This window comes from Drosophila albomicans, chromosome X (assembly GCF_009650485.2).
Source record: "Drosophila albomicans strain 15112-1751.03 chromosome X, ASM965048v2, whole genome shotgun sequence".
Lineage (NCBI taxonomy): Eukaryota > Metazoa > Arthropoda > Insecta > Diptera > Drosophilidae > Drosophila > Drosophila albomicans.
The window spans coordinates 20,880,779-20,906,898 of NC_047627.2; the positions used below are offsets into that span (position 1 = coordinate 20,880,779).

Here is a 26,120-nt window from a genome sequence, read left to right on the forward strand (position 1 = left end):
GAAAGCATCAAACGGCGATCAACGTTTGGACATTGAGACTGTGCATCATCAACGACATGAGCCTGAGAACTTCCCTGCTATTGGCGTGCCTGGTGGCCGTGGCCTGTGCCTCAAAGGATCAGCTGAAGCCAACCAACTGGTTGAGCACCAGTGAGCTGGAGAATGTGCCATCGCTGAACGATGTTTCGTTTGAGCGTCTGGAGAATATGCCACTGCAGAAGGGTGCCCAATTGATTGAGAAGCTTTGTAAGTGATCTTTAGTGATCGATTAACGCATTTGGTATTAATTCGAAAACCCTTCTTGATAGATCACATTTCGCAAATCAAGAACGATCTGACACCGAACTTTGTGCCCAGTGCCAGCAACATTCCAGTGTGGATTGTCAAGTCCAATGGCGATCGTGTCGAGGCCAAACTGAGCAACTACGTCCAGAAGGCAACAGCCCAGAGCAATTTCGCCGAGGATGAGGTGACCATTGTGCTCACCGGTCTGCCCCAGAACACCGAGACCACCAAGAAGGCGATGCGTCAACTGGAACAATCGTACTTGCAGCGTTACAATGTGCAGAGTCAGCAGAAGAACGCACAGATCGCCCGTCAGCAGAGGAACAAGGATTACGATGCCACCTCCAGCGAGGAGACTGGCGAGGAATGGAAATCGGCCAAGTCCACTGCCGGCAATTTGATCGTAAGTGAAAATATATTTGACTTTTGCTCAGGCAACTTCTTATTAATCCTCTTTTGTAGATCATTGACTTGGGCGCCACTTTGACGAACTTCAAGCGTTATGCCATGCTCGATGTTGCTGGCACCGGTGCCATGATCGGACACACACTCGTCGAACTGTGCAACAAGGGTGTGCCCCGCGAGATTATCCATTTGATCGGTCAGGGTATCGCTGCCCATGTTGCTGGCGCCGCTGGCCAAGAGTTCACCGTGCACACCGGCAACAAGCTGCGTCGCATCACCGGTCTGGACCCCGCCAAGCTCTTGGCCAAGCGTCGCGATAGCCTCGTTGGTCTCTCCCGCGGCGATGCCGATTTCGTTGATGCCATCCACACATCCAGCTTGGCCATGGGCACACCCCAGCGTTGCGGTGATGTTGATTTCTATCCCAATGGTGTCAGCCAGACGGTGCCCGGTGCCCAGAATGTGATCGAGGCTGCTGTCCGTGCCACACGCTACTTTGCCGAGTCCGTGCGTCCAGGTGGTGAGCGCAATTTCCCCGCTGTCGTTGCCAACTCCCTGAAGCAGTACAAGGAGAACAACGGCTTTGGCATGCGCGCCTACATGGGCATCAATGCTGATTTCGATCTCCAGGGCGATTACATTCTTGAGGTCAACGAGAGGAGTCCCTTCGGCAAGCGTGCTGCTGCCCAGAAGCAGATCAACTACCACAGCTCGCACCAGCAGAACTAAGTCAACCAACGCATATTAATCCCGATACAACAACAAAGCAAAAAAACAAAATAACTCAAATTTAAACTATGTAAAATTAGAAAAAGAAGATAAAAAATAAAGAAGCATTTAGTAAACAATTTACATGCACAGTTTTTGAATTTTTAAATTCGATAGGCACATAATAAGCGCGCTTCCCATATTAAAGCGCTGACACTGTGTGTTCGATAGGTAATTGTATCGATATATTTGCAGCGCACTGCGCACGGTTTTACAACCAAAATAAAGAAAACAAAAGTGTGAGCAAAATTAAGTTAACAACATATTCTGTAAACACTTTGCATATTTTTTTAATGCAGAAACTTAAAATAATTCAAAAATATACCAATTTTATTTGCGACAAACGAAAAGCTTTAACTTTCCGATAGCAAGTACGTATATCGATATTAAAAAATTCTTTTAAAACAATGCAAGTTTATCATAGCACAACACTAAAAAAATAATAATCAAATGTATAAAATAAAAATACTAAATCAACATATTCTCCAATGTGCACATTTTTCTATTGTACTCCATCGATTAGTCACTGACAGTTACAACTCTTCGATAGGTGTGTATATCGAATTTAAATATGGCGCATTTTGCACTTGGCGTCCTTTGGCGGCATGGCTGTTGTTGTTTTGTCTTCTTCACAATACAAATACATGCATGCTGCTGTATGTGTATGTGTGCAAAATATTTGTTATTTTGCGAATGTGTGCGCGCACTCCTGGAGTGGAGGAGCATGCGCCATGTGCGTTTGCCTTTTGTAAATGTCAAAGTTGAACTCTATGTGGAAGCCAAAGGAAGCCTGCACAACAAGCTACAATAGATAACACCAGTCCAACACAGTGTGACAAGCGTAAACAACAACAAGGCTTCATACAGATACACACACACATACCTACCTACATACATATGTATGTATGTGTATATATTTGCGTGTTTGTTTGTTGATTTTTCTGTTTCCGCAGAAACGGCGCAACAACGTCATAATTTTGTTATGTTTAGCTATGCACATTTGTGTGTTTGTTTATTTTAATAGGGGTGCCGTTACCGTTAAGACAAATAAAAAAAGAAGATTGTTGATCGAACTAATTTATCATTCATTCAGTTTTGCACGCATGTACACACACATACACATGCACATGTGTCTGTATGTGGGTTGCATGGAAGCCCAGTGCGACCTTTACGTCAGTCAGTTGGTTGGGCAGAGACAACAGCAGCCACCCACTCAGTAGGGTCACCTACCAAATGTAAGGCTGGCTCTTTCCCTCGAATATGGAAAGAACATACCTGATGTATCTAGTTTTTAGCTTAAATGCAATATATGTGTGTGTGTACATTTGTAGTTGTAAAATCTAATTTGCTAATACCCCTTTTGTAATATTGCGTAGCCGACGGCTTAGACACAGGAAAGATTGAGAGCTTTTTGTTGTTGCTTTTGTTTTTGCATGCGCTTTGGCGCTTTCTCGCGCGCTATTTGTCAGGCTGATCAAATCTTGAGGGCTGTTCCGCAATACATTAGCCTGTGTGTGCAATAACTTATCATCATTGCGACAGAAGCTTATTATGGTTTATTTATATAAATATGCATATGGGCATTATGGTTTATTTATATATGTATATGGGAATTATATAAATTAATGCTGTTGAGAGCTCCAATTATTTATAAATATAATTGCTAATAAATTAATGTTTGTTATGAGATTGTCTCGCTATTGCTTTAAAAAAAGATGTGCCATGCAAAAGTTCCTAAAACTAAATTAACATCATTAATCATTTAAGCATCATTTATTATTAAATGTAAAAAAAAAAATCGAAAACTGATGATTTTTTTGCTTTTATGTGGGAAACAACGAATTGCAATTAAAAGAACTTTGAGGAAGCAATAGCTTTTATGTTATGTTGTTTGCTGCTCTTGCTACGTTTGTGGCAACAGTTTACTGGAATGTCCAAAGAGAGTGCACTTTCGCTCTCTCTGTGTTTATCTCTCTCCTGTACTATAGCTTGTTGTTGGCGCTTCAGCTGCTGTTGCCTGCTGCTTCTTTGCTGTCTCTGCTTCGTTTTCGTTTTCAGTTGAAAAGCGAACGCGGACGTGTGTCGGTCGTCGCTGCCGTCGCTCGCTACGCCTACGCTCTCGTTTTCTGTTTGTCCATCTTGTGATTGCAAAAATTAAAAAAAAAAACACAAGCAGCAAGCATCAGCCCAAAGGCAAGAAATTTAACAACAAATTTTCTTTTTCACGCGTATGTGTGTGCGTGTGTGTACATATATTTTTACTAACCAAAGCGTGAAAAAATAGTTTTAATAAAAAAAAAACGCAAATTGCTAAAAAATTTGTTTTCTTTTTTTTTTCGGTGTTGTTTTTGTTATTGTTATTAATCGTGCACAGCTGCTGGAAATATACATAGAAACATATATATGTGAGTTTTCTTCATACATATCCTAAAACACACATTAACAAACATACTGTGTGTGTGTGTGTGTGATTTGTTTTTTTGTTGTTGGCTGCAAAATTGTTGCAAGAAAATTGATAAATGCGCAAAACACAGTCTAAGGATAACGGCATTCTCTGCTTGTGTGTGTGGCTGTGTGCGTAAACGTAAATGCGTAAGCTCTGCAGCAGAGCAGAGCCTGGACTAGAGCTTTGCCCTCCATCTCTCTTTCACTCACACTTACGCTATGTCTCTCCAGCTGCCAAGGTTTCTATTCGCAGCAAAAGAAATAACAACTACTCGTTGCACTCATACATTTGTAATTCATGCGTACGCACATACACATTTGTCTACTTGTGTTTGTGTTCTGTGAGTGTGATAAGCATTTTTCTTCAGCTGCATTTTTTTCTTATATTTTTGGTAGCTTTTCACAAAGTTCTTCTCGCCAAATTGGATTTTCCTTGCGTGACTAGGCCAATCTTTTTTTTTTTGTTGTTTGCGTGTGATTTTTTTTTTGGCTCCCTAATGTGAAATATTCACTTCCCCCAGTTGTAACATTGAAATGTTCTCTGGTGTCTGTGATTTTTATTTTGTTGTTTTTTTATTATGTTTTTTACAGCAGTGTTTTTTTTTGTTTTTGTGGTTGGCTGATTTGAGCCTAGGGCTAAAATACTTTAAAGAGACTGCGTGCAAAGTGCGCGCGCATTGGCTTCGCTTTGGTAATTTGTTGTTGTTGTTGTTTTTGTTGTTGGTTGCTGCTATATTTATAAATTATTAATAAACATAAAGCGGCGCCACAGGTGTGCACAGAGAGCAAGCAGCGCTCGACCCCAACAAATAACACTCACCTTCACGCTGCTACGCTTATATGACTGTGCACGTGTGTGTGTGAGTGTGTGTGTGATGCTCTTCTCAGTTTGTTAGCCCTTTGTACCTTGTACCGACTAGCGACATCACTAGTGCATTTGTGTATAGTCCTGGTCAATTGTCGACAAAGTGTATAATAGTTGGCGACTTCTGCGTTGTCAGCTCTGTTATACTGCTCGGCATCTTGCACTTTGTCCTTCTCTCTCGCATTCTTCTCTCGCACTCGCGCCCGCTTCTTAGAAAGCTTCTGATGATCGCACACATACGCAATACGTGTGTTTGCTAATTTTCTCCACATACATTTATTGTTTTTGGGATTACTCACAACACTCGTACTATTTTTGTTGTTGTTGTTGTCTCTCTTCTCTGCCTGTCTTCGCGTTGCTTCCGGGGCTTTCACGGCTTTCAATTATTTCTGCTTGAATGGTCAGCAGCAGAGGCAGTGACGTTGACAGTGGCAGCGACGCTTTTTATTATTACCATTTTTCTTTTGGCTTAAATGTGTGCTGTTTTTTTCTTTTACATATATGTATTTACATTTGTTTGATTGTATGTGAGTATGTGTGTGCAATTACTGTAGCAATTTATTCATCAAGCTGCAAAGCGTGCAAACAATAACACACACATTCACACACACAGAAATCAGCAAACATGAACTATTATACAAAGTATAACAGTAGCATAGCAAAAGCAGCTCTTGTTGTTTGTGCAAATTGGTTGCTCTTCTTCTTCTTTGGCTGCTGCTGCTGCTTCTTCTTAGCCTATGCCTATAAGCGCATTACGTGCATTGTATTATTGTTGTTGTTGTTCATTTTACCGTCACTATGCAAACTTTTTTTTGTCACACAAGTTTCAGTTTTCTGCTGTTTACCTCTCTCTGTCTCTCTCTCTCTCTTTTTCTCTCGTACTGTGCCGTCACAGACCCAACCCCTTGACACAAGCTTGATCGTCATAAACACAAACTGCAAAATGACAGACAGGCTATAAACACGACCCGCGTTCATGTTACGTGCAAAGTGCACAGATTTAAACACAATACATGGACACACACACACATACGCACACACACATGCAAACAGATGTACTTACATATGCATACATATGTATTTTTTTCGTTTCGCTTATAACTGTGTGTTTCTGTGGACAATTCATATTTACCATGTTATAAGTACTTTGAGATAAATTTGTGGAAATTGGATTTCTCTTAAAAGTCGAGCACAATGTGACACTTTTTTTTTCATTCTGTGTTTACACTGTAGTAAAAAGCGTAGGCAATGTTATCTCTCAATGTCAGATTTGTTATTTATTTTGTGCGAAGATCTTAAGATCTTAATAGATCCATATCGTTAAAGCTGAGTGCTTATAGTTCGCAATGTCATCCATAATCGTTGTTTTTTTTTTTATCTATAAGATTCGTGCAGCTGAAGACTTCTATAGTCATCCATAGTCGTTGTTTCTTGTTCGTATCTACATCATCCATCTTATTAGATTCATATGTTTAAGATTAAATAGTTCTTGAGTCATCCATAGCATGATTTTTTTGTATCTAAAAAATCTTTGCTTTTCTAAATTGTAAAAGTTTTTTAAGAAATACTGTTGTATGGTAAAAAATGTCTACAGCAATAAGGTTTGGCTAACAATCTGCTATGTTTATCAATATACCAAATATAGCCCTCGGTATATTTTAGTATTTTTAAATTAAAATGTGGTATATTTTATGAATATTACGCTAATATACTAAATATAGCCTATGGTATATTTTAGTATTTTTGAGGTATATTAATTCGGTAAATTTCAAGAATTTCACAGTTGTTTTACTCTTCTTCAAAATGGGACTTTATTTTGATAAATGATAAAATGTCCCAAGTTGAAGAGTACAGATCACATAGAAACTTTCGACTAAAATATAAATTCAATTGGATAATCTACATTCTGAAAAGATTAATTGGATAAGTACTTGTTTATAAAGCATTTGTCTTTTTCAATTCCTCAATTATTACCCCAATTTAATGATTTGTTAGTTAATTGAAAGAAAAGTGTTTTTTCTTTCTAAATTTTTATTTATGGATAAATTTAAAAGCTAAGCTATTATAATATGCGTACTAAATTCTTATGAAATGCATTAAAAGTTTATTCCAATTTGCAGGGCTTTAGTTAATGAGCTCTGAATGATTTGATTACTCGTATTTAAATGTCAACTTAAAATAGCTTTCATCACAATGCGTTGAGTTGTCGCTAAATGATTGTAATCATTTGCCTTTTGTCGAGCGAATGTCACTTAAGCAAATGTCATCATCTCGCAATTACCGTGCACATCTTGGGTAACTATACATACATATGTATAGTATATCAGTCCATATATAGTATATTTCTATCAAGCATGCCATGTAACATATTTGTATTTTCTTTGCTTCTCTCTCTCTCTCTTTCTCTATCTCTTGGTTTCCACTTTGCCATTGTTGTCCGCCCATAATTATTGATTACTGCTTTTGTGCCTCTTGCTGCAGCACTATTATTAAGTGGGCATACATCCAACAAACACATCGCCAAACGGATGAGTGTGGCATGATCAAATGGGTTGGGTTATGTTGTGGGTGCAGAGAATGGAATAGGATGGAATGGAATGGAATGGGATGACATGGCAAGGGCAACATTGTCAATCATGAAATCCCATTAATTAAGTTCCAATTGCTAAGCAGCAAAAGTGGCCCACTGGACAAGGCTGTGTCCATTAAGTAGATAGACCTAGTTTCATTCTACCTTCACAACAACACAAGCACGCCCCGTGTGCATGTGCACTCAATTTATGTTATGGGTTACGGGTCGCATACTTTTTATTATGGAATATTTATACATCATTTGGGTAGAATTTCGATATTTGCATCACCTGAAATTCAAATGATTGATTGTTAATTTGATTGAATAACATATTTCAAATTGTTTTTAATAAATACTTCATTTGGTATTTATTGAAATGAGTATTTTTTCAAATAGTAATTATATGTCTATTTCAAAGCTAGAAACTCGGATTATAATGATTTCTGAACGAAAAATTGGCAATCTGGTATATTTTGGTTTACTTTGTATCGTACAAAGGTCATTCTTCGCTGTTGGATTCAAACAAAATATACTGTAACCTCGTACATTTATAGCAAACGTAATTTGAAAGCTAGAATATCAATTTTCAGATTAAACAACAATAATTATAGTCTTATTAAGTCCTACATTTAGAAGATATCAGGATGGAAAACTTAAAAGTTATTCTAGAAATAATTTCATATATGCTTCGGTTGCCAATCTAGTATATTTTGGTCTCCATAGTATATTTTAAATACCTATATACTACTATCATTAAATATATTTTAGTATTTTTTTCTGTACAGTCTTTATTAGTTGAGATTAGAATGAAAAACTTAAAATTTATCTTTACAATCTTGTATATTATGGTATATGGTATGGTATATTCCGAATGTAGTAGTATATTTTTTACTTTACTTTCATTTTATCGTACACAAATACTGTAACTACGTATTTTACATTCTCTAGAGTCTCGATTACAATGAGAATAATGAGAAAAGAAAGAATATACAACGCAAAAAAGAAAAATGCTTTTACTAAGCTGCATCAACAATTTATCGCAGATAAAATGATAAGATTAAAACGACAAAAAGTCTGTCGAGAAAGGTGTTAGTTAGCGGCTGGGGAACATCGTGCACTAGACTTTTAATCAAACATCAGTTACATATAGAGGTTACACACCTGCCTTTGCTCCCACAGGTCAGTTTTGCAGATACGAGTTACGACTTTGCTCTGAATTACGGTTACATTCCCCACCTGCTGATGTCTACCACTGTTGGACAACACTTCAGAAGGCTTAATTTATGGTTCTGCTTAAAAGCCAGGCAAGGTCACAATAATCCTTTACGCTCAGAAATTGAGATATGAGCTTATAAGCTAGAAGTATATTAGACAAACGCAACAACGTGACAACGTTGTGGTATTCATGTAAAATGCTACACTAAATTTTATATATATAAATAAAGAAATATTCAAAATACAAAATATGTTTATGCACCCCATAAAATGAAATATTACATTTTTATTGCATTTTCTTGGAAAACAGAAGAAGAAAATAAAAACTAAAGCAAAGCAAATGCTGCAACTACATACTAGCAAAGTACTCGAAAAGTTTTGCAACAAAACAAGTTGCATAAAGTGCGACACCAATGCCACAATAAATTGCGCTCATACGCTTACAATTCCCAAATGCCTGAATCGTGACCTCGTTGGATGCGCTTCGCTTCAGTTTGAAGTCAGTCGTTAGCGCACTATTAAGGGAGCCATTATTATATTTCTACACACATAAGAAAATCTATTAAAGCTGATTAGTTGTTAACCTCTATTCAAGTTGCCACACACCAAATAATTGAATCCAGGTTGAAATATTTCTTCAATTGCAATGAGATCGAAATAGTAAATTTATGTTAATTGTAATTGAATAATTGCAGTTAATGATTGAGCTTTATGGCGTTTACTTTTAAGTGTTTCCCAATTTTAAAACTATACTTAGAAAATTAATAGTCGTAGCTAACTGACATCAACTGTAGAAATTATATTTTTACGAGTTTTCAGACCCTTTACTTTTAAAAAACCAAAAAGGGGTTTATTAAGCTTCTTAAATTTATATTTTGCATGACTAAAAAAACACATGTTTTACCCTTTACTTTATTTTAATCAAGTGCATGTTACAATTGAAATGCAAAGATTTTAAATTAAAGGGTTCTGTGCAGTCAATATGACTCTAGTTTTCTTACTTGTTTGAGTATGAATGAGCAAAAATAGAACACTTTTTTTTTCTCTTAAAAAGCTAGTTTTGAAAATAACTAGCATTTGTTTTTAAAGGAGTATTTATGGGTAAATTTTCGTCATAAAATTTAGAAAATAAAAATAATTGTTGTTTAAGCTTGCCAATAAGTAAATTAAGCAATAAATGACATTTCATTTATGATCTGTTATTTTTGCAAATTTGTTATGAAAACTTGTTATTTGCAAACACTTTTTAAAATTATCAATGAATATTTATTGGTGAAAATCCGTTATAAAATGAATATGGAAAATAACTAATAAATAATATAAAAGAAGAAAATATTGTGTTTAAGTTTGCACAAAATAATTTTAGCAAAATATCAGACTTTTTATTGCCTTATAATTTTTGAAAATTATTTGCGAAAACTTGTTATTTTTTGTTTAAATGGTTCTAAATGGATATTTATACGTGAAAATTCGTCAAAAAATAGTAAAGTTAAGTTTGTCAATAAGTAAATTGAGCAATAAATGTCGCTTCATTATTTATTTATAATAAAAACTTGTTATTTGCAAGCACTTTTAAAATGGTTCTAAGTGAATGTTTATAGGTTAAAATTAGGTACCAAAACATGAACATGTAATAATAAAAGTAATAATAAAGTTCTTACTTGTTTGTATTTGGCAATAAGTTAATTGAGCATTGGTATAATGTTTACAAATTTGTAAAAATTGTTACAAATGAATATTGAAAGGTGAAAATCTGTCATAAAATGTAACATGTAATAATAAAATAAGGAGTTCTTTATGTTTGCAAATTTGTAAAAATTGTTACAAATGAATATTGAAAGGTGAAAACCAGTCATAAAATGTAACATGTAATAATAACTAACGTCACTAACAATGTGTATCATAATAGCTAACGTGTTTAGTAGCACATTGTGGTGCTCAAATAAATCGCAATGCTTGTCTAGATGTTTATCTTTATGGAGCTTGTGTTGGAAGAGCGTTTTAATTAAAATGCTCCATTAAATGCAATGCTAAACATGTTGTAGTTCGATTAGAGGAATTATCGTGTCGATCGGCTTATTTCGTCAGTCAATTGTCGAATCGATTGCAATGCAAATTCGAATTCCGATAGATAAACATATTGCAGACAACGAATGCTTATTCATTTGCTTTCTTTCTCTGTCTAGCTCTCTCTCTCTCTCTCTCTCTCTGTCTCGCTTGTTGAGGTCAATTGCAGATTTGAGTGCGAGGAAAATTGCTTTGGGTTCAGGGTGTTTGTTGTGTTTTTTTTTGTTTTTGTTATTTTGGTGTTATTGTCCAGTTTGCTGCTGTTGTCAGCAGTCAACAATAAATCCAATTAGCAAAGCGGTTCAAGGTAACAGCAAAAATTATGCACGATAAACCAAATTCGTTTGCTTGCTCATTGTTGTTGTTGTTGTTCCCGATGTTGTTCTCGTTAAGAAATGTAAGCCGAGTCGACCTTATCGGACATTTTCATTTCATTTTTATTCTGGGGTACTTATTGTCGTCATCGTCATAGTTGTCGCTTGCTGTTCTCGTTGTTGTGTCTAATTGACAGCTTGAGTGCCTGTCTGGTGACAGTCAGTCAGTCATTCAGTCAGTCAGTCAGTCAGTCAGTCAGTCACCATGTCAGCCTTGTTTCCCCTTGTTTAGTTCAGAGTTTTTGTCCCCTGGCGAATCAATAAACGTACCGAAACGGTAATTTACATTTTAGAGCTCGCTCCATGAAGCACACACACACACACACACACACACACACACACAATTTATACGGAAGCCATAGCAACTAACTAAGCCAAGCCAAGTCAAGTAACCCCAACCTTAATCTCAATCCCAATCCTGCAATCCAGCCCCTCATCCTCCCTCCCTTCCCACTCTCTCTCCACATTCCCGTAGAAGGCAGCCCAAAAATTTTAATCCAACCTTGCCACATTTGCAGGTCATAGACGCCACCGACGCGCACCGCAGCCATGCGCATCAGAAGCAGCAGCGGCAACAACATCAGCCAGAACAACAACAGCAACAGCAACAACAACAGCAACAGCAGCAACAATCGATGATTGCCTAAGAGTAAGCTATAAAGATAGAACGAGCGATTGCAGGAAGTGACAAGTTGAAGAAGTTGCGGCTGCGAAAAGCGAAGCGAGAACGAGTTACACACTAAGTTAAAGCTAAAGCTGAAGCTGAACCTAAAGCCCGCCGTAATATAACCAAAGACGCCAAAGACCAATTTAAAAATAATAATAAACACCGACCGACGACTCCATAATGCTGATCAAGGAGTACCGCATACCTCTGCCCCTCACCGTTGAGGAGTATCGCATTGCCCAACTGTACATGATAGCGGTAAGTTTCCAGCTAATGATGAATGCAAGAGTTTAGCAGAACAATGAATGAAATCCATGTTTAATCATATACAAAGCATTCTTATTGATAATTCAGCCATATCTCGCATAATGGCCTTAAACCAAGGTCGCTAAGTGAAGTTTCCTTTAAAGAATTATTTTTATTTTTAATTTATTCTTCTTTTACTAGTATTTTTTGATGTTAAGTGAAATAAATATGCTGTTAAGTGTACTTTAACAACAAATTATGTGGCCGTTATGTGCAAATTACATTAGACTGAGGTTGCTAAGCGAAGTTTTCTTTAAATATTTGTCTTTTAATTTATTCATGTTTTACTATTATTTTTGTTTGTTAAGTGAGATAAATATGCCGCTAAGTGTTTTTCAACAGAATATAATGAGGCCGTTAAGTGCAAATAACATTAAATGAAGCGGCCATTAAGTGAAGACAATTAAAAACAATTGCAAGCTTTTTTCTTGTATATTTTCTGTTTGGTGTAGTTCTAATTAGCAAATACAACCACTAAGCCTGAGGCCGCTAAGCTAGATTCTGTCTTGTTACTATTATTTTATTTGTTAAATGTGATTAATATGTCACAAGCGAATTTCAAATAAGTACAAAGTTTCTGTTAAGTGCATATAATGCAAAGAAGTGGCCGTTAAGTGAGCTTTGGCTATATATCAAATTTTGACGTGCTTTTAAAGTCACAAAAATTCACCGCCATCGCTTCCAATTTAATTAAATTCACTAACTCTAGTTCAAACAATAAAAAGCAAATTCCAATTAAAACCAAACGATGTTGATTGATGAAATTTAATAATTTAGCAATTTCCTAGCGATGTGTAAATTCGTAATCTATCAAAAACAATTCTAGAAAAAATGAAAATATGAATTAAACAGCATTGAATTTGTATACACAATTATGCAAATGTGTTCTAGTTAAATAATTTATTCTTAGCCAGGCTAATTCTATTTACTTAATGCTTTGCATTTGATTGAACTACAAAATGAAATACAAAAATGTAGTGGAAAAAATGAGAGCGAAAAAAACTATAGACAAAGATTGTATCTATAAAAATTGCTTGTGTGTGTTAAACTGTTTCCTGCCTGCAATAAAAAAAAAAACAAGTAAAAAGCAAACAAACTATTCGAATAATAAATCTATTTTTAATCGAAACAGAAAAAGAGCCGCGAGGAGAGTCATGGCGAAGGCAGCGGCGTTGAGATTATTATCAATGAACCATATAAAGATGGACCCGGCGGCAATGGACAGTATACGAAAAAAATCTATCATGTCGGCAGTCATTTACCCGGCTGGATTAAAAGTAAGTTGCAACATTTCAAAAGCCATCTTAATAGCAATTGTCAGACGCATAGGAATATAGTAATTATATAGAAAAAAGAATGAGAAAACTAAGAACATTAAAAGACTTGCTCCTACTATGATATATTCTTATTATATATTCTTAATGTTGAAGAATAAATTATAATTATTAATGTAATAATTGATGTAAATCTGTAACATATAATATGATATTTAATTTAATAATATCAGAAATGAATGAATGAACATATGTTTGCTTCATATCCAACTGCTTTATTTGATAATGAGTCGAAAAATGATATCTTTCATTTTTATATCATGGGGTAGAAGGATATTATAACTTTGTGCCTCCAGGAAATGTATGTAACAGACAGAAGGAGGCATCTCCGACCCTATAAAGTGTATATATTTTTGATCAACAGACGCAATATAGCCACGTCTGTATGTCCGTCAGTATGAACACCTGAATCTCAGAGACTATAAGAGATAGAGATATAATTTTGTCTGGCAATCTGTTATATTTTAAACTCTATGGTATATTTTGAATATAGTACAGTATATCAATATACCAAATATAGATTTTGTTATATTTTAAGAATAACACCGCACTGTGAAATGGTTAGCGGGTATCTCACAGTCGATCACTCTCAATTTGTTTTATTTAGAATTAGTAGATATCTCATTTGAAATGTGAAAATTCAAGTCTAATTCGAACTAGGTGTCAATTTCTAGTTTATACTTTATGTGTTTGGAATTGACGTCAGCTTTTCTTGGTTATAATAGCATTCTAAGTAAAAGTGATATGTTTACATTTTTCGTTGGTAAATAAAGTTGTAATTAATTAAATCGACATCATCACCACATTTTAGGTCTGCTGCCCAAAAGCGCGCTAACCGTGGAGGAGGAAGCCTGGAATGCTTATCCGTATACACGCACTCGTTATACCTGCCCCTTTGTGGAGAAATTTTCGCTGGACATTGAGACGTATTATCATCCTGACAATGGCTATCAGGACAATGTGTTTCAGCTGTCGGGCAGTGATCTACGCAATCGCGTTGTAGGTGAGTAAAACATTATCTCTGATTCGTTTTCAAATTCGAATTAACAATTTGTATTTTGTAGATGTGATTGACATTGTCAAGGATCAGCTATGGGGCGGAGATTATGTGAAGGAAGAGGATCCCAAGCATTTCGTATCGGACAAGACGGGTCGTGGTCCGCTTGGCGATGATTGGCTTGAGGAGTATTGGCGCGAAGTGAAGGGCAAGAAGCAGCCAACGCCACGAAATATGTCGCTAATGACCGCCTATAAGATATGCCGCGTCGAGTTTCGCTATTGGGGCATGCAAACCAAGCTGGAGAAGTTCATACACGATGTCGCGTTGCGCAAGACAATGCTACGCGCCCATCGTCAGGCCTGGGCGTGGCAGGACGAATGGCATGGCCTAACCATCGAGGACATACGCGAGCTTGAGTTGCAAACGCAGTTGGCTTTGGCCAAGAAAATGGGCAGTGGCGAGGAATGTAGTGATGGTAAGCAAATTAGACATCTGCATTACATCGTTTTGCACTTAACGGCCTAAGTGTAGCCAGTTGCACTTAGTTGCAGTTTGTCGTTGTTTAAGGTTCTTTAAAAAAGAACTATTAAGGAATGAGCATAATGAAATCAGTAAATATTATATTGCTTTACTAAAGAGCCAATATAGATTTCATTTAGTGGCAGATTTAACTCGCTTAATACTCCGATTTAACTAGTTAACTCACACACTCGGACTTACATCGTTTTCCACTTAAGGGTCAAACTGTAGCCAGTTGCACTTAGTTGCAGTTTGTCGTTGTTTAAGGTTCTTTAAAAAAGAACTATTAAGGAATGATTAGAAGGCGGAAAATAATCTGTTGTTTTACTTAAGAGCCAATAATGATTTCGTTTAGTGGCAGATTTAACTTGCTTAACAGTCACTCAAATTTTACTAGTTAACTCACACACTAAGAATTAACTTGTATACAGCTTTTTATTCAGTAAAGAAAACTAATTTATTAATCTATTTCAAGTACTCAAAAATGCTGTAGACTTATAGCTTGGCTTTACTATGACATATTTATTTAGCAGCAGTTTAAACTTACTTTAGAGTAACAACTGAAAAACGGCAAAATTGAAATTCTATAAAAAATTAAAGTAGAGAAAGAAATTGTGTTGCTATATTTAAGAACAGCTAAAACTATTTGGCCCTTAAGTTAGTAGTCAGAATTATTTAGCTACGGCTGAAACTTGTTTAAGAGTCACAATTGAAAAACGTCAAATCTAAAATAGCATAGAACATTGTAATTTTGTTTTTTTTTTACTATATAAAGTGTTAAATGACAAGTAAAAAAAGAAATTCGGTTGCTACGTTTGAGGAATTTTCGTTTAACAGCCAAAACTAGTTGGCCCTTAAGTGAATTGTAGTTGTATTATTATTAGCTGCATCATTAGCATCTTCATTTTACACTCATTTACTCTCCTTCTTTACAGAAAGCACCTCTGAACCGTATGTGAGCAGCGCCACAGTTGCCCCACAATTGGGTGAGCGAAAGAAATCTGCTCCGGCTGTGCCACCAATTGTCACCCAGCAACCGCCCAGCGCAGAGGCCAGCTCCGATGAGGATGATGACGACGATGATGAGGAGGATGAAAACGATGGAGTGGGCACTGGCGTTGAGCTGGGTGCCCAAAGCAGCAGCAATCAACGGTCTCGTTCCCAAAGCATTCAGTTGGCCAATAAAGCAAAGTTTGGCTCAAAGGGCGCTCTCCACTCGCCGGTGGGTTCGGCGCACAGTTTTGATCTGCAGGTGAGTGATGTGCGTTGCTTTTTTTATCCACTGTCAACTGTCCGCTGCTGCTGCTTCTGCTTCTGCTGCTGATGCCGATGCTGCTGTCCATTGTGCCCACTTTGATGTTGTTGTCTTTGTTGTGCTTTGTCTTTGTCCATTGTCCATTTGCAAATTGCGTTCTATTTGTTGTTGCTTCAGTTTATTCTGCGGGTCGGAAACAAAACCAAATACAGAAGAAGAAAAAAAAAAACAATGCAAGCAAAGCTGAAGCAATTGCTTATACAATCTTATCTCTTATCAAATAAATAACTTCAAGTAATCAAAATAGCTTTAACCTTAGCATTTATGCACACAAATCTATTCATTGTGTTTGTAAAGTCATTTTACGAGTCAGAGTTTACTAACATTTCAAATTGAAGACTGTAAATATGCAAAAAATAACATCTAGGGATCGCAAAAGTCATAGGATTCAACTTTATTCTTGAATCAATTTGTTGATCTACTTTTTATTTATTTTTTTTTTACTTTGGAGTTGTTTTGTACAATTAAATTTGTAAAAATTTGTCATATCATAGCAAAAGATTTTGCTGATCGATTTTTTTGTTCGCTATTCAAACTTAAGAATTTCCTATCGATAGTCAGTGTGGTATTTTATTGATTTCTTCTGGGAAAATGTGAAAAATAATACTCGCCATTTTATTTGAGTTGAGTTTATAATATTTGTAATTGTTTGTGTATTGTCCCTGAGCTGAGAACTAATCTTTGATTTGCTCTTGTCATACAAAAACAAATCGAAACAACTCAAAAATCACAACACATCTCGATAATGATTAAACGATAATCGATAACTGATTACTGATAAATGAAACCGAAACTGAACCGAACCGATCCAATTCGATCCTGAGCAGCCCACAAAACCGCATGCAAAGACAGCGCCACGCCGACATGTAAGTTCCACTTTTCCAGCCTTCAGCTCCTCCTGCTCCGACTCCAGTTCCTATTTAGTTATAGAATACCTGAGAAGATAGCAGCCCAACACATGAAAATATGTTTCTTAACTGTCTGTGTACTATATTTAGCAAGGTCATTAAATGCATTCTTTTCTTACCTCCCCTTTAGGTGGCCAACTGGCGCATGGAACGTCTTGAGGTTGACTCCAAGTCCAACTCAGATGAGGAGTTCTTCGATTGTCTGGGTAAGTGTTGCCAACTAGTTTTTGAAATAACTTTGAAATAATGGAAATTCCCTTCGTACAGACACAAATGAGACAAATTCCCTGGCCAAATGGAGTTCACTGGAGCTGCTCGGCGAGGGCGACGACAGTCCGCCGCCGCATGGTGGCAGCTCGAGCGGCAGCGGTGGAGGCGGCGGTGCCAGTGGACGGCATAAGCAAGACGATAGCATATTCAATCAGGACTTTCTAATGCGTGTCGCATCGGAGCGCGGCAATAAGCGACAGCTGCGCTCCTCGGCGAGCATCGATCGCAGTCACGACTCATCGCCCCCAGGATCGCCGAGCACACCCTCTTGCCCCACCACCATACTGGTGATGGTGGTGCATGCCGGCAGCGTGCTGGATGCGGCCAGTGAATTGACCGCCAAGAAATCGGATGTGACCACATTCCGTGGCTCTTTCGAGGCCGTTATGCGTCAGCATTATCCCAACCTGTTGACGCATATGACGATCAAAATGGTGCCGTGTCCATCGATATGCACCGATGCCCTTGGCATCCTCTCCAGCCTCAGTCCGTACTCGTTCGATGCCTCACCATCGGCCGCCGATATACCCAACATAGCGGATGTGCCCATCGGTGCGATTCCGTTGCTCGCTGTGGCATCGCCTGAATTCCAGGAGACGGTTAATAAAACGGTGGCCGCTGCCAATATTGTGTATCATGAGTTCCTCAAATCGGAGGAGGGTCACGGCTTCTCCGGCCAAATTGTCATGCTGGGCGATTCGATGGGTTCGCTGCTCGCCTACGAGGCGCTTTGTCGTGGCAATGGCAGCGCCACTCAGCCGAATACATCGTCCAACCAATCACAGACACCAGCGACGGGTGCGGGTGTCGATGGAAGTTGCCGCATGTCACGCATGGACGATGATGAGCGTTTTATTGATTCCGATTTGGATGCCAAACGTTTGTTGGTCGCCCCATCGCCGCGACGTCGTCGCTCCAGTTCGTCGAGTGATTCGCGTGCCACGAAATTGGATTTCGAAGTCAGTGATTTCTTTATGTTTGGCTCACCGTTGTCGGTGGTGTTGGCCGCACGTAAATTGCACGATGCCAAGGCGGCGCTGGCACGTCCCAATTGCCATCAGGTGTACAATCTGTTCCATCCAACCGATCCAATTGCCTCGCGTCTCGAGCCGTTGCTCAGTGCTCGCTTCTCCATATTGTCGCCGGTGAATGTGCCGCGCTATGCCAAATATCCGTTGGGCAATGGACAGCCCCTGCATTTATGTGAGTAGCACAGCATAGCATCGATTAAAAGAGGCAACAACTATTTCACTCTCTCTCTATCTCTGTCTCTTTCATTGTGATGTAGTGGAGGTCATACAATCGCATCCGCAGCATTTCAATGATGGCAATAATCTGTTGGCTGGCAGACGTCTATCCGATGCCTCCATGCAGAGTACCATCTCTGGTCTCATCGAGAATGTCTCGCTCAGCACGATACACTCATGTAAGTATCATATCTTGCTTAGTGGCAACACTCTAAATACTGAAATTCACTTAGTGGCAAATTAATATTTGCATTACTTTTAACAAAATAAAGTAAAAATGAAAATGAAGGCAAAAGAAAAAGTATTTGCATATAATGGCATTAGTTGTGGCCCTTAAGTGAGATACGAGTGTACCGTTTATTCAAATACATCTTTAATATTTGCATTACTTTTAACAAAATAAACTATAAATGAAAACGAAGGGAAAAGAAAAAGTATTTGCAAATAATGACATTAGTTGTGGCCCTTAAGTGAGATATCAGTATACCGTTTATTCACATACATCTTAATCGCTTGCAGTACAAAACAAATGGTGGGGCACCAAGCGCTTGGACTATGCGCTCTACTGTCCGGAGGGTTTGAGCAACTTCCCTGCACACGCATTGCCGCATTTGTTCCATGCCAGCTACTGGGAGAGTCCCGATGTGATTGCCTTTATATTGCGACAAATTGGCAAATTCGAGGGCATACCGTTTGTGGGCTCCAACGATGACAAGGACAACGCCTCGTTTCATCCGGGGCAACCGCGCGAAAAGTGGATCAAGAAGCGCACGTCGGTTAAGCTGAAGAATGTGGCAGCGAATCATCGGGCCAACGATGTGATTGTGCAGGAGGGACGTGAACAGCGTTTGAATGCGCGTTTCATGTACGGCCCGTTGGATATGATAACGTTGCATGGGGAGCGGGTGGATGTGCATATTATGAAGGATCCGCCGGCGGGTGAATGGACATTCCTAACCACCGAAATGACCGACAAGAATGGACGCATCTCGTACAGTATACCCGATCAATTGTCACTTGGTTATGGCATCTATCCGGTCAAGATGGTGGTGCGTGGCGATCACACCTCTGTCGATTGTTATATGGCCGTGGTGCCGCCAATGACGGAATGTGTTGTATTCAGCATCGATGGTTCCTTCACCGCATCCATGTCGGTGACCGGACGTGATCCGAAAGTCCGTGCCGGTGCCGTCGACGTCTGTCGGCATTGGCAAGAGTTGGGCTATTTGCTCATCTATATCACGGGTCGACCCGATATGCAGCAACAGCGTGTCGTCTCGTGGCTGAGTCAGCATAACTTTCCACACGGTCTTATCTCGTTCGCCGATGGTTTATCCACCGATCCGTTGGGTCACAAGACCGCCTATCTCAATAATCTCGTGCAAAATCATGGAATCTCAATTACCGCCGCCTATGGCAGTAGCAAGGATATTAGTGTGTACACCAATGTGGGCATGCGACACGAACAAATCTTTATTGTTGGCAAGGTGAGTACACAAAAAAAAAAACAACGTAGTTAAAATTTTAAAAAAGAATATGGGTATAGGTAAATGTAAAGTGTCGGGACCGCAGTGTAAAAATATACCAAATTAATATACTGACATATGCCGAGAAGTATATTTGGTATATCGATAACCTACCACATTCAAAAAATATACTACACTCTTTCAAAAACATTAGAAGAGTGCGATATTATTTTGGTATATTTATACTCTACTACATTCGAAATATACTATAGAGCATAAAATATATAGACTATAATTTTTTTTGTCGTGTGATTCAAAAGCAGAAAAAACATTCATTTTTATTTTTATGTAGATAACATTTCAAAATTGAAAATAAATATGGATTTTTAGAATTAAAATCTACTTTAAATATCTCAATAGAAGATTGCGATATGTTGTTTTTAAAGTAAACAAAATTAACAATTTTACTGAAATATACCAACACATTTATTTGGTATATTGCAAAGTATACTATAGATCATAAACTATATCAAAATAATCTTTTATTTTCATTTTTGAGTAAATAAAATTGAAAAAATTAAAATTTAAGTTGATGTTTATAATTTAAGTCTACTTCAAATACCTTAATCAAATCATAAGTATGTTACTTATATTTACGAATGTTATCTATCATCTTCACAATTCTTATTTCGTAACATTTATTTACTTTTTGCATTACCTTATTTGCAATATTTATTAAATGTTGTTTTCTTTTCATTCACAGGTCAGCAAGAAATTGCAATCGAATGCAACAGTGCTGACCGAGGGCTATGCCGCTCATTTGGCCGGTCTCCAGGCAGTTGGTGGCTCTCGGCCGGCAAAGGGCAATGCACGCATGGTCATACCTCGAGGTTGCTTCAATCTGCCCGGACAATCCGCGAATCCGAGACGCAGAAGGTAGGTGACCCAAAAAAGACAAAAAAGAACAACAAAATCGAAGGCACAACGAAGGCGATAGCTTAAGCTAGTGCTGGAGATGGACAAGAGTTCATCTTTGTCTCACTCTGACTCTCTCTCTATCTCACACACTGTATATTGTACATATGTATGTGTATGTGTATGTATATGCATTAGTGTTAATAGGTAAATGATGTAAAAACCGTGTATTGCAATGTTATACAATTATTCTAAGTTCTCTGGTGTTTTATGCCTCTTAAGTTTTAAGTTTCTTTTTTTTTGTGTATTTTAATTTGAATTTGATTTGATCATCTTATTCTAATATTTATTTGATTCTATATATGTTTGTCGGTTGAATTTATTGTATTGTATTTGTCTTGCTGATGTCGCATGCCCTCCTCGCCCTCGCTCCCATGTGTCGTGCATAACCCGAAAAACATCCCACTTAATTGCCATCCTAATACATAATTAATCCATGTCCGAACATATTTGTAATTAGCTCATTGAGCTCAAATACTTTCTCTGTCTGTCTCTTTTGGCATTACCTAATCATGCAATGCATCCGTATTTCCTTACAAACTTCACCATCCCCACCATCCCCCAAAAACACCATCCCGATGGCCGATTTCCGATCAGCAGTAGTGCCTTTGAGGTGCCTCTGCCCGTCACACCAATCAACGGCAGCCTGGGACAACTGAACGAGTGCAATGAGATTGAGATTAACCATGAGGATGCCTAGGATTCCTACAACTGTGAATGGCTGAATCTTCCCCCCGTCCGTAATTCCCCCAACTCCACCAAATCAGCAGACATCAACATCTTTTTTTTTTCTTGTTTGCCTAGTCGACCAAATGAGTTACTGTTTTGTAGTACTACTTATTTAAATGTATCCCAAATTATTGGTTTATTGATTTTAGATCTTAAGTTTTGTGAACAATTTCCTAAGTAATAATGCCGTATTATCGTATTATATATATATACACTATACTATATATTTGTATGTATCCTAAGTTATAGTTACGAAAATGTAATTTGTTAGTGCTTTTATAGTTTGTATTGCAAATTCATGTATTATTATTTACGATTGATATTATTGATATTGTAAAAAATCCCAACGAACAACTAAAACAGGAAAAGATCAAATCTAGCCAAAAAGCAACAAACACACGTTATACGACGAGTATTAAACATACATACTATATACATATATACGCATATACCCGATGTAGTAAATACATATGTATATAACTATATGTTATATACATATCAATATAATAAAACGCTTTAACTAGTCGTACTATGAAACTAGAGTGATCATATGTATTTATTAGAGACAAAACAACAACAACAACAAAAAAAACATACTGTCATACTATATGATTTATAATGTTACGATTTCGAATTGTATCTTTTCATTGTTTGATCTTTGATTTTGATAACGACGCTTAAACCGCTTACCGCCCACACGTCACGCCTACTTTCCCGTACCGTGTTGATGCGATCCATATTCAATCAATCAACCGAATACACACTCACCTACACGCACTCAATCACGCTCAATCACGCATCAATCGACAAAACAATCTATCCAACAAAATCAAATAAAAAGGCTGCATGAACAAGCAACGAATGAAGTTTAAAACGTTTACCAACACTGTAGTTGTTATGCAAGAGCGTAAATTCCATTAGACATCAACAACAACAACAACTACTACTACTACTATAAATATACAACGAACACGACAAAAACAAAAACAAAACAAAAAAAGAGAGAGAGAGATCGCAAATTGGTGTTTTTAGTGTTCAAAAGTTATTGATATTCATTTCAGTTGGATTAAGTTGAATTGATTTTGCTGGTGTTATGTTTAAGTGCAATTTTAGCTGAGCATTTATCGATATCAGCAAGTTATCGAGATTTGCTTTTTTACTTTCAGTTTGATTTGTTCGTTATGTTTAGTTTTATGCAATTTAGCTGAGCATTTTCTTGATTCGGTGTTGTGCAAAATAAAAAAAACAAAAACAAAAAAAACCAAAAAAAAAAAAAAAAACGGCATTTGATTGGAGCAAAATGCGCCATCAACTGACATCTCAACCTTAACTCTGTCTCTTTTTTCAACCAAAAACAAACGAAAAATTTTATTCTCTTAAAAAAAAAAACATTAAAACATTGAAAAATCTACAAAACAACAAATCAAAAAACACAAAACACACTCACACATTAATACCACCATCAACTTGACATCGCAGCAATGAGACGGGCCTTTCATCGCCAATACGAAGTGGATACCTGAAGCGCAAAACCTACTTAAGCCATCACTAGAATCCCGATTTGGAGAGTGGCAATGATTTGTTTAGTTAAAGAAATCGAGCAACCATCGAGAAACTCCATAAATATCTCAAATAGTACACACATAGATCCACCATCTAACAAGTGCTTCGATCCTGTGTAGCTGAGACATGCAACAATACCAACAATAAATCATCTAATAATAATCTTAATCAGTTCGTGGATCCTCGATCAGCATTAGTTGCAGTTTAACACCACCAACCAACCAAACAACCAACCAACCAACAGCAGCAAAAGCAACAAAACAACCGAACACATCTCAGCATCGATGCTCCCCATAAACTACATCTGTGTATATACATAAAAAATATATATATATTATGCGCGATATATAGCAAAATTATATGGTGTATATAAAAATAAACAAATGCAAAGAAACAAAACAAAAAAAAAAACTTTAATTCAATTGTACAACATATTAATAAAGTCAAATGTGTCACGCGGTGAGTAGAAAATGAGTTGCATTATTTTACGATGCTGTTCCAAGTTCCGTTTTCGCATTAATTCCGCTCGATTCAGAATATAATAAATGCTCATAACGTAAATGCAAAACGTTTGAATATTTGAAAATCTGAAATCGTTTCCGAATATAATAAATACCTATAAATGAGAAACAAAATTTCTTAATATAAGTTTATTAAAACAAAAAATTTTAAAAACGCCCAAAATTTCTTTGCTTTTATTTTCATGAACCAAAGTTACGTTTAACTAGTATTTAGCCATAAGAGCTGAGAGTTATTTCTAAAACGGAACACGGAACTAATTTATATGAATTTCTGAATCACTGAATCTACATTTTATTAAATGAATTATTTATTAAATGAACTAAAAATTATTTCATCTTTTTCTCAGGTACCTGGAAAGAAAGACTGTTTCCTCCTGTTGTTTGATGGTTTTCCAAACCACTTAAAGAAAAAAATACAAATCACAAAAAAAAAAACACTAAAATCTAAAAAAAAAAACTTAAATGGAAAATGAATTCATAATTTAAAGGCAAACAAAAAATTAAAAGCACAAACAAATAATGTGCTATATATTGTATAACAAAATCATAAAAAAAAGAAATCTATACACATACTATTCAGTCTATGAAACCGTTTAACATACATATACAAAACGAACAAAGTTCAGTAAAAAGAGGTTATTACTAAAGGTCAAAGAACAACTGTGGAGATAATAAGAAGTACCGTAAATGGAGATAAGATAATCGTTCTATTTTTGAAAGATCTCCAATGAAGAAACCACTTACACAATTATGGCTGGCACGAACGAATAAATAATAATATTGCGTCGGGCGACAAGGTAAAAAGCGTTGCAAAATCAAATAGCAAATTCAATGCATTTCTTGAACAAAAACAAAAAACAAAAAAATATAATAATAATTATACTAATTACAAAAATAATAATACTATTTAAATGAAATTGCTTTCGCAAGCGAATTAAATGGGACAATTTTGAATTTCGCATTCAATAATTGGATTTTTGGAGCCCCACAAATATAATAAAAATGAAAGTTAATTGAAAATAAAAAAAACTCTACTTATATGTGTCTCGTATGTGTGTGTAAAGTTATAAACTTATTCCAAGTGAAAAATAAAACAATCTGATTCTAATTCTAGTCCTAAGGGAATCCCCGTAAGAAATCTCTATAATTGTGATAGTCTTTCGCTACTAAGAATGCAAAAAACAAAAAGTTATTGAAATCTATGCAAAACAAAATTGTTGTATGTTATGGCAGACAAAATTGTTTTTTTTTTATGTAAAGCGAAACATATTTACATACTTTATAAAAAGAGTAGAAGAAAAACACCCGAAAAATAAGAAGAAAAAAACTGAAAAATGTTTGTAACTATGTTTTGAATGTAACATACTCGTACTATATTCAGTTCGATTCGTTCGAGTTCTGTAGATGTTAGAGTTATACAGTTACAAAAAATATGTTACTGATATCTGTATATGGTATATGTACCATATGTGAACTATCTATCCATAAACCGGAAATGAAACTGCGCTCATTTGTGATAAACAATAATTGAGTACATTTGTAGTATGTAGAGAAATGCAAATCTCGATAAATAAAACAACAAACAAAAAAAAAGAAAGAAAATAAAAACAGAAAATAATCAACAAAATCCTAAACTCAATGCGACCTGATAATGAACAAGAAATCCCTATTATATATACATATTTACTGTTATATATATTCACAGACACATCTATACGCCTAACTAAAATTATGAACAGGCTGTCCACACAAGAGTTAACTGATCTTAAAATGCATATTTATTAGAACTAGAACTCGAAACTCACATGCTATTTGATAGTGCACGACTAGAAGATACCCTGTACCGTTATCTTTCTAATCTTCAAACTCTATATAAAAAACGCTTCTGGAAACATTGTTTCACTAAAAGATACCCGGTACCAATGACGAAATATGCGATATTATTTAAAGTATTCAAAACATATACCAAATCATTTTTTTATTTTGAATAAAAATAAATCTTATAGTTCTTGATTAGCACATTAATAAGAGCTAAGAAAGATTTTGTTTTTTTTTTCTCTTTTATATTTTACTTTAAAACAGAAGAGGTTAATATAGTAATCATCCAGAGCTATAAGAATAACCTTTAATTATTGTTGAAATTGTTTTAGTGTATGTTTTTTTCGCTATATATAGAACGAAGAATGGGAATATAATCAAAGTGAAAAAACATAGGCTTCAACCTTTTTGTTTATTTTTATAATTGCTGATTAGGTTAATAAAAAAAAAACAGTCACATTAGTATGTTATTAATATACATTATTT

At 36.4% G+C, this 26,120-nt stretch overlaps 2 protein-coding genes across 9 annotated transcripts; both read left to right on the plus strand.

The window, feature by feature from the left end:
- On the plus strand, positions 1–1,542 carry LOC117576283 (vitellogenin-3). The gene is made up of 3 exons (XM_034260934.2): positions 1–246; positions 309–688; positions 748–1,542. The coding sequence occupies exons 1-3, from the start codon at positions 57–59 to the stop codon at positions 1,417–1,419; spliced, it is 1,242 nt and encodes a 413-aa protein (XP_034116825.1). The 5' UTR covers positions 1–56; the 3' UTR covers positions 1,420–1,542.
- A 1,986-nt stretch (positions 1,543–3,528) lies between these two features.
- Positions 3,529–24,376, plus strand: LOC117577924 (protein retinal degeneration B). 8 transcript variants are annotated; one of them, XR_004573329.2, is made up of 14 exons: positions 3,529–3,863; positions 11,515–11,921; positions 13,102–13,246; positions 14,115–14,306; positions 14,368–14,778; positions 15,758–16,074; positions 16,965–17,003; positions 17,176–17,251; positions 17,313–18,518; positions 18,604–18,741; positions 19,082–20,049; positions 20,792–20,964; positions 22,574–23,754; positions 24,164–24,376. XR_004573329.2 is itself a non-coding variant. In XM_034262924.2 (13 exons), exons 2-13 carry the CDS (start codon positions 11,844–11,846, stop codon positions 24,219–24,221), a joined length of 3,801 nt encoding a protein of 1,266 aa, XP_034118815.1. In that variant the 5' UTR covers positions 3,529–3,863; positions 11,515–11,843; the 3' UTR covers positions 24,222–24,376. The 8 variants fall into 8 exon arrangements, 5 of the variants coding, with proteins under 5 accessions (XP_034118815.1, XP_034118811.1, XP_034118816.1 ...); XR_004573328.2 differs by having other exon boundaries at positions 23,212–23,754; XR_004573330.2 differs by lacking the exon at positions 16,965–17,003.
- The last annotated feature ends 1,744 nt before the right edge of the window (positions 24,377–26,120 follow it).

Coding starts and splice junctions, on each gene's coding strand:
- LOC117576283 (XM_034260934.2), top strand. CDS start 57: ATGAGCCTGAGAACTTCCCTGCTATTGGCGTGCCTGGTGGCCGTGGCC. Junction 247..308: donor CCAATTGATTGAGAAGCTTT/GTAAGTGATCTT, acceptor CCTTCTTGATAG/ATCACATTTCGCAAATCAAG. Junction 689..747: donor CCACTGCCGGCAATTTGATC/GTAAGTGAAAAT, acceptor CCTCTTTTGTAG/ATCATTGACTTGGGCGCCAC.
- LOC117577924 (XM_034262920.2), top strand. CDS start 11,844: ATGCTGATCAAGGAGTACCGCATACCTCTGCCCCTCACCGTTGAGGAG. Junction 17,252..17,312: donor GGAGTTCTTCGATTGTCTGG/GTAAGTGTTGCC, acceptor CCCTTCGTACAG/ACACAAATGAGACAAATTCC. Junction 18,742..19,081: donor GCTCAGCACGATACACTCAT/GTAAGTATCATA, acceptor AATCGCTTGCAG/TACAAAACAAATGGTGGGGC.